The 14,176-nt window shown below is 32.6% G+C and overlaps 1 protein-coding gene across 1 annotated transcript; it reads right to left on the minus strand.

The window, feature by feature from the left end:
• Positions 1-1,229: 1,229 nt before the first annotated feature.
• On the minus strand, positions 1,230-8,368 carry LOC117321745 (rho-related protein racA-like). The gene is made up of 11 exons (XM_033876261.1): positions 8,242-8,368; positions 6,848-7,035; positions 6,070-6,238; positions 5,620-5,753; positions 5,161-5,266; positions 4,680-4,870; positions 3,865-4,072; positions 3,184-3,423; positions 2,733-2,836; positions 2,312-2,551; positions 1,230-2,186 (listed from the first exon to the last, which is right to left on the minus strand). The coding sequence occupies exons 2-11, from the start codon at positions 7,028-7,030 to the stop codon at positions 1,974-1,976; spliced, it is 1,788 nt and encodes a 595-aa protein (XP_033732152.1). The 5' UTR covers positions 7,031-7,035; positions 8,242-8,368; the 3' UTR covers positions 1,230-1,973.
• Between the last annotated feature and the right edge of the window lie 5,808 nt (positions 8,369-14,176).

Below are 14,176 nucleotides of genomic sequence, written 5' to 3' on the forward strand. Positions count from 1 at the left end.
TTACGTTATCTGTGTTTATTATCGTGATATTTATTGTAGTATATTTGCTACATACATGTAGAACGTCTGGTTAAATACATGTAGGGATCAGACACTCAGGAGTTTTCAGTGTACTTTTTTTTTATTTAGATCCCTTTTGCAAATTTTATTTACAGCTTTGTTTGTAAAATGTACTACTCACCATACCATTACAGCCCTAATTTTCTTTTTGGTTTGGGACTGTAACGCGTATGTTCTAGAAATGCAGTCTTGAATATGCATCCTTTTGCTTAACTGATACATGTAATGTTGTCAGTACTGTTTCATTGCTACCCAATGAATATAAAGATACGGATCTAAATCCTTTTCATTTTCTTACATGATGCATTAGTGCAATATACGATAATAAGATAAAGTTTAAGCTAAACTTTGAAGTTAAACGCTGACGACGACGCCGTCGCCAGAAAAGTATTACCATTACACGTTACAAACATCACATATACACACATTAACTGGTATAACTGTTGGAAGTCTTTTAGAGTAGCAGAGCCTTGTTTTATATATCCAGTTACTTACAAACTTTAACAGCTTATTTCATTGTTAAAACAATCAATTTTAAACTATCTTCATTTAGGACTGATGTGAATATGGGGAAAACGATTTCGTAACTCCGAGTTCTGAAGACTTAATATCGATGAATAGGTTTGAGAATCTCATATGTTTTTCATTACAAAGTATTTTTAATCATCTTGTATAAAACACTTTAACAGGCAACACTGTACAACATTTGTATCATCTTGAACAATTCAATAAAAATTGAAAAATTAAATCCGTCCGTCCCAAAGTAGTGCGTTGTCCTAAACCGATTGCAGCTCACCAGTGAATTTCGTGCCACTACAGGTGTGCCACCCATTGGGCGAACCATCAGAAAAAACTATTTCGCACTAATTCCATGTAAACAACCGATATATATGTATATGATATCTTTTATGCTTATTGTATGCCCTTTGGGCAGGTTAGCTAAAACAAATTAATGAATACCGTGAAGTTACCATAAACTCGCGAAATTGCATATTATTATGTTTTTTTTTTTTTTTTTTTGCTCCAACCGAAAGATTCTTACATCATTGTATATATCAGTCTAGTCTATTAATCTACAAATTATTGAAACTAACTAAATTAATCAGTAATTTATAATGGTAGTTATATCACCTGTTATTTTACTTATTGTATTAAAAAGAACAACATAATGACAATTGCAATACGTTTATTGATTGACAAATTGAGTTCGAATTCTTATCACATCATATCTTATCGTGCTATGCAATAGGCCCATGGGCCTTAACGGTCACATCAAATACATATTTACGTTTTTTTAAATTACGAATTTAACACATTCGACGTCAAGTTATTTAACGATTAATTATATTATCCAAGCATGTAATTTTCCCCAATATGATGACCATGGACCTCTGGTTATTGAGAGGACGTTCAAGGATTTTAACACATTTGATCCCTGTGACCTTGAAAGTAGGCCAAGATCAATCATTTGAATAAACTGTGCAGCCTTTATCCCAGTGTACTATTGGTCAAATATCATGACCCTGGACATCTTGGTTATAGAGAAGTCGCAAACATTAATTATTAACGACGCACAACGCCGAACAGAGGCGATCGTAATAGGCGATTAAAAAATACATAACATATTTTAAAAGTTTGTTGTTCGATTATACATTTATTATAGGTTTCATTCATTCATTCATTCATTCATTCATTCATTCACATCTGTTACATTTAAACGTATTTTGATCACTTCATCTGATAATGTCTCTATTTCGTATACATCGACCAAAGTATTGACCTTCCAACAGGTTTTATGCATCCCATCGATAACTTTAAAATAGATAAGGTGAACGAGATACGGTTGTATACAGATTACACATTGTATAAATATTGCCTATTCCCGAAAATCGTTCATACATAAAGGACATTTTTCACATAATTGAACATTTGTCTCCATTTGTTTTCCATTTCTTTTCGTACGCCTCCACCTCATTAAGGTACGATACTGGAGGCCACTGGTTCTTCTCAATGTATGTTTTGTTTTCTCCTTTTAGCGACTTGAATTCTGCCCGATTTTGAAATGCTGTGTAGTTGGTAGAAATGAAGTGCAAACACCATCCGGACAATTGTTCTGCATTGTAAGTCTGTAAAAAGAAGAAATACACTTAAACGAGTACTTTTATTTTTATATTTCATCTCATTTCTACTTCAAATTATTTCAAAATATTTAAGAGAATGTCATTCCAAAGCTAATTACACATCTTCTTACCTGCGTCGTGTGCAAAAGTCCAATGACATCAATTTCTGCTTTCTCTATATTTTTTGTCACACTTTTATCCACTTCTTTGGTGATATATAATTCACACAAATTCATGAGACGTTTTTGTCCATATTCATCCGCAAGAACAACTAGTCCTACCACCTCAATGTCTTCAATAGGTGAATGATCAGTGTATAGGTATTCCAAAAGAGCAAGGAAGCACTCTGCTGATGTAGCCGGGATTTCCACCTGTATTATAAAAAAAAGACAATTATTGTTGAGGACATGATGCACCAGTATTATCAAACAGGACTTTTGTACTACTTTACAAATACAAAAATACTCACAAGAAAGGAAATTCTGGTTCAAAATAGATTAAAATCAATTCTATTTCAACCATGTGCATTGACTATTCCAATATCCAACCTACCTCAGATAATGCTGATTTTCCTTCTACGAAGTGACCTCCAAACATGGCCGCCATAACTTTACACCTTGCAGTTAGCACAGTTTTATGGGCGTATATCGTTCGACCTGTAATTGATGAATTTACAGTTTACAATGGCGATACTTTTTTATGTAACAAAATAACAACATTGAAATCATGATTTCGATTACATTTCGAAGATTTTTGCAAATATGTAAGTAATGCTCTGTTATAATTTTTGTAATGGAATATGTATGCAGATATTGGATACCATATGTGTGGTGAATCATACAATTTCTGCCATTTTGCAATTTCAAGACTTACCGTATTAAAAAGATCAATTCTAACAAATCATTCAACTATGGCATCGAGTATGATCCTAATAAGTTTGGGGTGTTTACCAGTTGTGAGAGTTTTGCGCATCTGTTTATAACGATTTTAATTAAACAGTTACCTTCCACCCTAAATGCGACGTCAGCCATCTCGGGTTTGTTGAAGTAAAGCTCCTTCATCTTTTGTCCGGTCTCATCATTCAGATAGGTACCTATACTTGGGTTTAGGAATTCCTGCTCGGTGAGACAATTTTGGCAAATCTCTGTCAGCCGGGGCAATTTGAATATGTTGGAAATCTTCATGACGTCCGCAAGTTCGTCTTGGTCAATCTCATCGTCATCGTTGGTCAATTTAGGTACACCTGGAAGATCATGATAAAAAGGCATGAGACACACAATGTATATTTATTTAATTTCAGATATAATAAATCCGTTCGTGGGACATATTATTTGCTTTACATGACCATTATATGTTAAGCCTGGTACTCGTTTCTGTTGAAGTAAGTATAGATGCATTACTACAGCACAAAGAGTAACAGACAGAGCGATTTATTCGCTAAATGTATATCATGTAAAGAACTCAAGTCAAGGTTATCGTTGGACTTGTTGTCAGATTCCCATTCACAATGAATATATTTGTTTGAAAACGATGAAATATGTAACATTTATGTTGCAACCATGCGGTGACAATTACGTCTTGGTAACGTAACAAAGATGCTTAGGCAAAACGTTCAACATTATTGCCACCAAGTTTACGATGCATTATTAAAAATAAAGAAATAAACAATGCTATTATTAATTACCAGAATAGAGAAATTCCAGAACTCTGACAAATGTTTTTGGTTTGATATCGGCACTGAGTTCTACCATTGTATGGCGATGACCTTGACCACCAGTGCCCTCTGGCCCTGTGTCTTTGTCATATACTGCTACAATACCCTCCACAAGTCCAGAGTTTAGATCTTCCATGGTGAAGTTACTCAAGGATTCTATCTGCTTCAATTGGGCGCTCTGCACAAACAAAATCGCAGTGATGACAATATGTTGAGATGGTTTTCATATTTTGCATTTGCTTCCAAATTACCCCTGTAATACGTATGATTGTCAATCTGGTTTGACTACACTGAATGAATGATTGAGTTCCCTTCTATATTTTTACATTTGTTTAATGCTATTTTTTCATTTGGCCACTTACATCACTAACGAGTCGCAAAGGGACGAAGTAGATGTATGGTGCTGTTGCATTAATTTTTTCCGCAAACATTGTATCCAAATTACTTATAAATTAATTTTAAAGGTTAACAATCACTTGTGATTCTTGTGTAGCATCCGTTAGTGATACATATACATATAATTTTGGAAAGTGAAAGTGATTTAAAAAAATCAGCAAAGACACCAGATGACTTAGGGACCATTTCAGTACTGTGACAACTGTCGAGATGAATCCTGTCACATTAAGGAAAACTCCTTACATCCTGTGATAACAGGACTCGATGACGACCATATGTACTATGCTGATAACAATGTTTTGTTTTCTTTATTGGGCTATATTAAGATGTTCTTTGTGGAAAAGTAGAAGAAACACATTATTTCAATTAAGATACAATTCAAATTTTACCTTATTTGAAGACATCATTCCAAAGACTCTTCTGAAATATTTCGAGGCTGAACATAGGACTATTTTATGCGCGTCCAGCTTGTGTTGTCCGCTCAGGACAAACGTAACATCTGCATGGACAGGATTTTCATGCATCGCCATCCAATCTTCTGCAATCCTTGATGTTTCCACTTCAATCCATGGGGCCTTGCCTGTGACAAAAGATAATAGGCAAACTTCATGTTTGTTGCAATGTTAGAAAGAAATGTATGCCCCATTGTCTTCAAAACGAATGTGATTTTATATGACTAATTACTATTTTCCCGGACACACAGCAACGTAAAAAATGCCAAATGAGCATATTGAAAAAAAAACCTTTCTATTTTTTCTATCCTAGTGAACAAAAAATAGAAGTTATCTTGATTATGTCTTATGAAAAGAATATACGTCTAATTAATAAATCAATGGTGGTTTTATTTTAATATAACCAACTTAAACTTACCGGCAGGGGGCATGACTGGAGGAAGAGGTACTTTCTTTTTTCTACCGAAAGAAAATCCAAAGTTCTTTTTTACATTATTAGGTGCTGACCATAATGCCTCCCGGATCTATAACGTAAGAAATGACCTGAGTGTACATTTAAGTTAGTATGATTACTCGCTCTAAAAAGCATGCATTCAATTTACAAAGGAGCTTTATAATAGAGGATAATAATGCATTAGCGTCTGTATCTTAACAAACATTCAAAACAACGCCATAGTCCTTTGGATATAGTTTTTGTAGAAATTTACAAAATTCCAAAGTCCAATCCACCAAGTAGTTTGAATGAAAACAATCATATTTTTTAATAAAATATATTAATTTAAGCCACAGACCTATGGATAGAAATATCAAACATGCATCGGATTGTAGTTTTAGTTGGTATTTTATAATATAATGTAGGATTTAGAAGGAAACCTACCGCATTATCGAAACAATCCTTTAACCCCGCCTGCGTTAATGCACTAGTTTCCTGGTAACGCAAGCCCAGATCCTTGGCGACCTTTGACCCTTCTTCATATGTCACCACGTCACGTAAACTTGTATGGCGCAAATCTAATAAAATTATGATTTAGAAATATTGCCTTGTTACCACTAATAAAATAATCTATTTTGAAAACTAAGCTGGTAAAATTGGTACAGTATTTGTCTACTTAATTACAATGTAGTTGTTCATGGTAAAAGAGTGTTAATGTGAGTAGACAATATCACTTCATAATTCTTATCAAAAGAGTGTGCTAATTGGTATTTGTAAAATATCAAGATCATTCTCGAGACGTAGCCTTCACAGTATTGGTTCATCAGCCAACCGTGACTTCGTAGGTAATAATACACTACAAAAAGGAATTATGAAAGACTTTAAGGATCTTACCTATTTTACAGGCAACGACTACGATAGGCGTATCAGAACAGAAGTGTCTTATTTCTGGAACCCATTTGTCTGTCACATTCATTAGTGATGCTCGGCTTTCTACTGAAAAACAGAGGAAAAACACGTCTGTTTGTGGATAGGATAACGGCCGCAGACGATCATAATCCTCCTGTAAATGATAACAAAGAAAATATATATGTCATAACTCTTCAATACTATACATGTACACCTATCAACTTCTTCATACTGTAAGCTAAATATAATTCAACAATGGTACATCTTTATCTAAATTGTTCAATACATACTTTATTTCTTATAGCCATTAAACATTGTTTCAAGATATATACATGTGCGCATTTTCTAAAATGTTACTATTATGTATACCAACTCATTGTCACCCTTGATGCTCTTCTCAAAATGATATTGTGCTGCTGTAAAACTGTATCTATTATTGATGTTTTTTTTCTATGTATTCCGTGTACTTATAATATGCAAAAGGATAAATAAAAAGATTTTAAAACTGAAAAAAAAAATAAAAATAATATAATGATGATGAAAACAAAAACAAAACATAGAATACCGACAAAATTACCAAATCGTACTTCAACCAAAATATTAGCAAATATCTAGAATTGCATTTAGTACAGAGATAATAAGATCAGGTAGAATTATTTCGAAACACGACATTTCGCAAATGCTTATATGAGAACAATTGTAATGCAATGACAATATGCGATTGTCTATTGACACATTGATTTGTAGTCAATGTTCCGCCTACCTGTCCCGCTGTATCCCACAGTGCTACATTGACAGCTTTTCCATCCACCATAACGTTTGCTGAATAGTTGTCGAACACTGTTGGTACGTATTCGCTGGGGAAGGCATTGGTTGCGTAAGAGATAAGAAGACAGCTCTTCCCCACAGCACCATCTCCTACCGTCACTAACTTAAGGTTCTGCATTGTGCCTTTAAATAACAAAAAAACCACCTACCATTAGAGAAGCAATGAATACAACAATGTAGAATGTCGCACTGTAATCAAATTGATAATTTATAACTGATTACTTCGTTTAAAGTTACATAATATGAAATAACTATAGTTATAAAACACATTGGTATGCAAAACTCAGCTAGAAGAGCTAAATAGTGTAGGACCAATCTGCGCCCTTCATGTACCATCTTGAATACATTCTGTAAAGAATAAGCGACTTTTTGGTATGTTGATTGTAAACTAACTAATTAATACTTTGATTGATGCAATGCATGCTTAATTAATATCACTGTTATAAATTGCTTGTAACATGACATTTTGTTCTTTCATCAAATTGTAATTGTATGTTACAAGGAGTTGATGAAATAAGACAAGTATATAGTTCGTGGCAATTAAGATTATTTTCATAATATCACTTTTAAGCAGGAGGTTCTTTAAATGACTCGTTCATTGCTTTGACTTACAAATCGATGAGCATACTGAGCTACAGATCACTGTCCAGGTCGACAGGGATAAACTGATTTACAGTAAATAGTTATCACTTTTAATTTATGTCAGCATATAAACTGTGTATGTCATCCTTCCCTATAATCAGTAAAGTTCGTACAAAACAGAAATATATACTTGTTTCGCTTTCAGCAGTATATATTTTCTACAAATACATGGTAGTTCTTTTATCTGAATAATCCCGCTATAAAAAGACCAATTTGTACAAATGAAAGTAAATTATAGTATGAATACATGCATTTGTGTTTCTTCTGGGACATGCGCATTCATATGACATTTACTAAATATACATTATCAAACACTCAATCGTATGTATTATCAGAGACATATAGTCTCTGGTATTATCTACTACATCATACATGTATATAAATCTGCATTGACAAACTTTACTGCATCAATATTTAAATATAACAAAAAATCTGACAAAAATATCTCAATAATTTTCATTCTCGTTTAATGTACAATATTAAAGTATAATAATGTACTTACTATAATCGTAGTAATGGAACGCATATTATAATCATAGTAATATGGAACGAACTGCGTTCTCTGTTTTACCAGTACAGCTGCACTACAGGCGATCTTGTGGTTTTATAAAGTCTACAAGTTGACGCCATACTGTATAAAAATACAGATTCAGTTAAAACATTACCAATCTGAATGATCATACGTACCTCTCGGTCTGACCCTCTGATACGACACAGTTGTCCAGGTGTACTATCAAATGTTTACACCACTCCCGGACAACCCTGCATTATGTACTGTTTATGCTGTCTAAATATAGCTCAGGGACTGCTTCTATATATGTGGACCAATCAGATCGTCCTCTAATAAATATCGCTAAAATTAGAAATGATGTTTAAGCTTGTAATGGACGACAGAAAAATAACTATAGTACAATACAACTTTCTATTATGTAGAATATGATTTACTAATTAAATGGTACAGACCTGTTCTTTGTACAATACACATGACTAAGTATATCTAGCCCAATAAATCATCAATACTATATCTGATGTCTTGTGGCGAGAATGAGCGATTATCCTGCACCGAAAATTTCCCTCTTGACAGCATAGCACGGCGGCATTCCTTAAAATAACACAAGATCATATAGGGATCACTTGAAATAAATTAGAGTAAAATCTATAGGGCAAAATCATAACTCTGTCCTTTAATAGGAAGTACCATGTGTACCAATACTTCAGAGAAGTTTTAATTAGATCTTCGTTAAAGGACATCTAAACAGCAAATCAAATAAAAATAGTGATATTTTACAAGCCTATGAATTCCTACTATGGTGCAATTCAACTGTATCATTATAAACCATGGGCCTTGCTGTTGACATGTTATTTCTTAAGGTGTTTGTAAATTTCAACAAAACATTCGAAAAATGCATGTTTCAGGGGGACATAAGCTCATTGTATCGCGTATATTACACATAACAACCATGTCGTTTTGCTCACAATTGTCTAAAATACTAAATAGGACTATTAATTTGACCAGGTTTGTCTTTATGATATGTATAAACACTTTGTATTTTGACCTTGAAATGCAAATGGCGGTTATGAATGATATCACACAAATATATGGCATATAATATAAGGACGGGCGTGTGTGTGGTGCAATGGAATCGTCTTTATTCTGCTTATCTCTGAATTATGTAAATGTGCCTTTTACATCAAATTATCGTTTACTGGTATCAAGAAAAGTACCAAAATTAATTAATCAAGACAATTCTTTCAGATGGAATAAGATGTCAATACTGGATTTGTTTCTGAAACTTACTGTATCATTATCATGGTATTCATATGTTAGGCGAAAATTCGGGGATATGCATAACAAATGAAAGGTAGAACAATATTGACGTCAACTATTGACAAAAAATAATGTTTTGAGAGATGCAGATTATGAAGACCAGATAAGTATTCAAGGCGATATTACGTTTTCTCATCTAGAAAATATTCTATTTCCTCGTGTGATATGAAGTAAGACGCTTTAGATGCTAGTTAATATGCCATTATATTTCGGTTATAACCTAGCAGCGATAACGTATACAACGTACTACTGCGAGACATTAATACATTGTACATGTAGTACTATTTATCACTCGGATTTGACCTAGATTTGTAAGGCGGGTGTCGTAGTGACCTAGATTGGTATGGCGGGTGTCGTCAATGAAGCAGAAGACGCTCGTCCTTCTGGATTATCTGGTCTTCTTATCCTGGTACTTTTTAAGACTCTCAATCCGGGCAAATCTAAATTTTTGTTCGCATTTCGAACTTTATCAATTTTGATTTACAATAATGATTTCGTTATTATGCCGATATTCTCTATTGTTTTTTCCTCTACAGGAGATGCATCAATTCAATGACTAGAACGACTATTCATACCCTGCCTACACTGCTTTCCATTTGTCAGAAATTGTCCGTCCGTCGTCCAAAGCTACGTTATCGCAGCTATTCAATGACCAGTCACAGAAAGTAGCTATATGATTTAGTTTAATATCCACTTTTCGGTAAGTACTACACCAATTATTGAATTAATATCATTGTGTTCCGGTATCGTGCATACATACATTTCAGCAACTTCTTTTATCGTTATCAGGCATGTCAAGTATTTATGATGATTCATGTCTTAAATTTGGATACCTGATTAGTATTCTTTCGAGTGAAAGGCAAGGTATAATTTATCCATGTTGAATTATACAATTATATATATCCATCACCAAAGTCAGACATTTTCTATAAACAATATTACTGTAATCTACTGTACGTCTGGAATAGAACAGCTTTTGCATGCAAACAATTAAGTTATTACCGGTGATAACTTTGATAGAGGGCTAATAGGCTAGTGGTGATAACCAGTGCTCTCTACTGGTACCAAATAAACCGACACCAGGAACACTGGGCTTCCTAGTCAATGCAGTAAGGTAGAACGTATTAAAATCAATAATAATAATGACGAAATATATTCTAATCTTAAGTGACAAAATCAATACATAAACCCCTTTCCAAAATTGCTTCAGGCCCATTTTGTATTTCCTGATTTTTCCTCTTGGTTTCTATAATCTTTCATTATTCGGTATTTATAGACAGTATTTACAGTTGCAACGTGTACATTATCTTTCATATTGTTTCATTCTCACGAAAAATTAAGTAAGTCATCAAATCAATATTATTCAACGTCAAAATACCAACACATGTACGTCATACAATAAATCTATTCCTCAAGAATGATCTGATTATCAGCTATATCTAAGAATGAATTGTTCTCTAAACCAGACATTTAGTTTATATAGGTCTCTATAAATAAAGATTATTTAATAGATATTTCAATTATTATTGAATTGCAACAACACCTGCCCAAATGCAATTGATAGAAGCAGGCACACAGCATAAGTTTTAATATTAGATATCATAACTCGATCATTGTACGGCTGCAATGAAAATCAAACACTTGGAGGTCTACTTTATGTATTTTACAGTGGAGTTATATGAGTCTGGTATACAGGTCTTAAACAATCCTGAACCAGATACATGTTAGTAAACCGTGATACTATATCATATCAGATACCGGCAGTTGAAGGGAGAGAACTGCGGACAGGAATTATCAAGAGAATTTTTTCAATATGTACACTGTACATTGTCGAGTGTTTAAATCCATCAGGTATTTATTTAATGTAAATATCTGTTGGATTCAACGTTACTTATTAATGTCTGTTTTGTGGAATAAGTCTAATTAAATAACTACATAAATTTTGAGTTCAAGATTTGTTTTGCCATTTATGTATATCGAAATTAAAACAGCAAAATAATTTTAAAATCTCTCATTTGTAGAAAATGTTGGTTTTTGACAAGACATTTAAAAAAAAAAGAGAGAAAAAAGTTTATCTGGAATACATCATCAGATAGACATTTTTACATAACAGTAATATTAGGAATGTTCATTTTCAAAACTAAGACCATCAGTGAACCTTGGTGATCCTCATACCTGTAGACCACACAAAACAATAATGACAATTCTTATGAACAAATTAATATATTGGTAAAGCATTTTTGATTTACTACGACTGATGCAATGAAACATTTCATGATATATTCAATTATTGCTCATAATATCTACTTACCAATCTACACCCCCAGGGTTTTTCTGTTACTAAGAAACACAGGGGGCTAACTCAATGAAAATGGAATTTACCATACATATTTCGTATTTACTGGATGGACTGGTCAATATACTTAACGACCATATGATATTATTTAGAATCATAAAATAATGATAATAAACAAGGATTTATTCATGTCAGTAATTTAAGGATATTATCTGCGGGACGGTACCAATTTAACTATCCATGTGTGTTCAATAAGGGTGTAAAGATATCATATTGAACACTCTTTGCAAGAAAAGTTGGGACAATACTTACTGAAAGGATTTAAGCGTCCAAGTCATTCAAATGATTAATTCAAGGTATTCATATTATTTTGGGGTAAAAATGACAAAATGGGTTGGTCTGGTTAATTTTATTTCATGTCCTAGTTAGTCAATGTCTTCATTATATTGAAGAAGCATATAAATAAGCAATGAAATAATAATATCATTAAGCATTTATTTCGTCTTTTTCCAAATATATTTTGACACATACTAATAAATCTCATTGTGAAAAATCGTGATTTTCCTTCCCTAGTGAATACACAAACACACATACACACACAGTGGAAAAAAATTGCATATCATCTGGTACTGTTCCAAGTTAAAAAAACATACAATGTAATTGGTTTTTAGGAACAGAATTATTTGATACACAAGTAATATATAGAGGATATCTCACAGTGTCTTCAGTAATACCAAATATATTTCACGAGTGGGGCTAATATTTTGGTATTTTTCACGAGTGCGCAGCACGAGTGAAAAATATCAAAATATTAGCCTCACGAGTGAAATATATTTGGTATTACTGAAGACACTGTTAGATATTCTGTTTATTACATTTTTTATCAAAGAAAACCCTACCCCGTATGCTAACTAGGACTACAGCGATAATTTGTAAACAAAAAAAGTAGTTTCCCCTGTCCAGGTGTCGGGCTTTCTGATTGGTCAATTATTTTGGTATTTTCTAATCATTGATTTGATTGGTCAAATCAGCAAAAGTGATATTTTTCACTAGTGAAAAATATGATATTTGTCACTAGTGAAAAATATCACTTTTATAGAATGAATAATTTTTGATATTTCACTGGTAAAAATGTAATAAAATACTTTATATAAACTAATATAGAATTAAATGGTATCAAAAAGCTTAGTTTGTCAAAATACTACAGTAATATCGCAACAAGGTTGTTTCAAAGCTAGAGAGACAATATTGTTATATATGCAACAAATAGGGGTTGGAATGTACATGGAGATATAATCACTGTGGTGGTGAAATGTTACAGAATCAATAGAAAATTTAAAGGGTGATCTCACTGAAATTACTGGTATACAGAATCCAGGGACAATTTAAAGGGTTTTATTATTTTCTGAATCTTGAAAACCTATGTTATTCATAAAATACCTTTTATATCAAACCACAAACATTGAAACACCTTATAGCTATCAAGGTCCAGAAATATCCCAGAGTAACGTAAAAATGCATGTGGAAAGAAAACTTAACAAAGGAGACATGTATTTTACCTATAAGAATAAAGCTCTCTTAAAACCAAATACAAGTTTAATAAATGAAGATTATATATTGAGCAAAACTACAACAATATTTGGGTCTGATATGTTAACTTTTCAATAAATATCATACACAATATAATAGAATTCAGATGCACATATCAAATATTAAGACATTATAAACTTAACTAGTTCAACATTTCTAAATACAGTATTTTTCAACTACTCTTCACAAATTAAAGAGACCGATGTATAGAAACAATTTTAGTTTGAAAATTGTGTTAAATATACTAAAGCAAATGTCAGATAATTTTTTTACCTGAAAGTTATTGCAATAAAGATTTGATTGAAGAAGAATAAAACCTAAAAAAAATTTGTTTTGGAAAACCTAATTAAATGCACTCAAATCAAGGTGACCATTACATTTCAAATGTATATCACAAGTTCATCACAGTCGTATTTCTAAAACACACCCTATAAAAACAATATGTCACATGTATACAGTCACACAAGTATAAAATTGCACATACAAACTTGTATCCTACAAATTGTTATCCCACTGCACAAACCTTCCTCAGCTGGGAACACCTCATGCTTTCAACATGTACATGTATCAGTAAAAAGTTATATTTACAATAGGCTTGTTTTTGCAGATTAATTATGGAAATAAGGAACAGGCCCAGAGAATTTTCATTGTAAACATGATCCAAAGCAGATTTTTGTCAAAATAACAAATACTAATGTACTATTGTCAACATTTCATGGAATTCAAATTAGTATTTTAATCTGAATAAGAAGGCTATTAATCGACCTTAAACTAAACAAAAGCAAAAAAATGTTGGAAACAATTATCCTTGATTTTGCATTTCCAAATGACAGATTTAAGCCTCAAGTCACAAAGATTCACTAGATCATCCATTTCCTGAAATCATTTTGTTCAACAATTACCACATT

This window comes from Pecten maximus, chromosome 2, assembly GCF_902652985.1.
Source record: "Pecten maximus chromosome 2, xPecMax1.1, whole genome shotgun sequence".
Taxonomy (NCBI): Eukaryota; Metazoa; Mollusca; class Bivalvia; order Pectinida; family Pectinidae; genus Pecten; species Pecten maximus.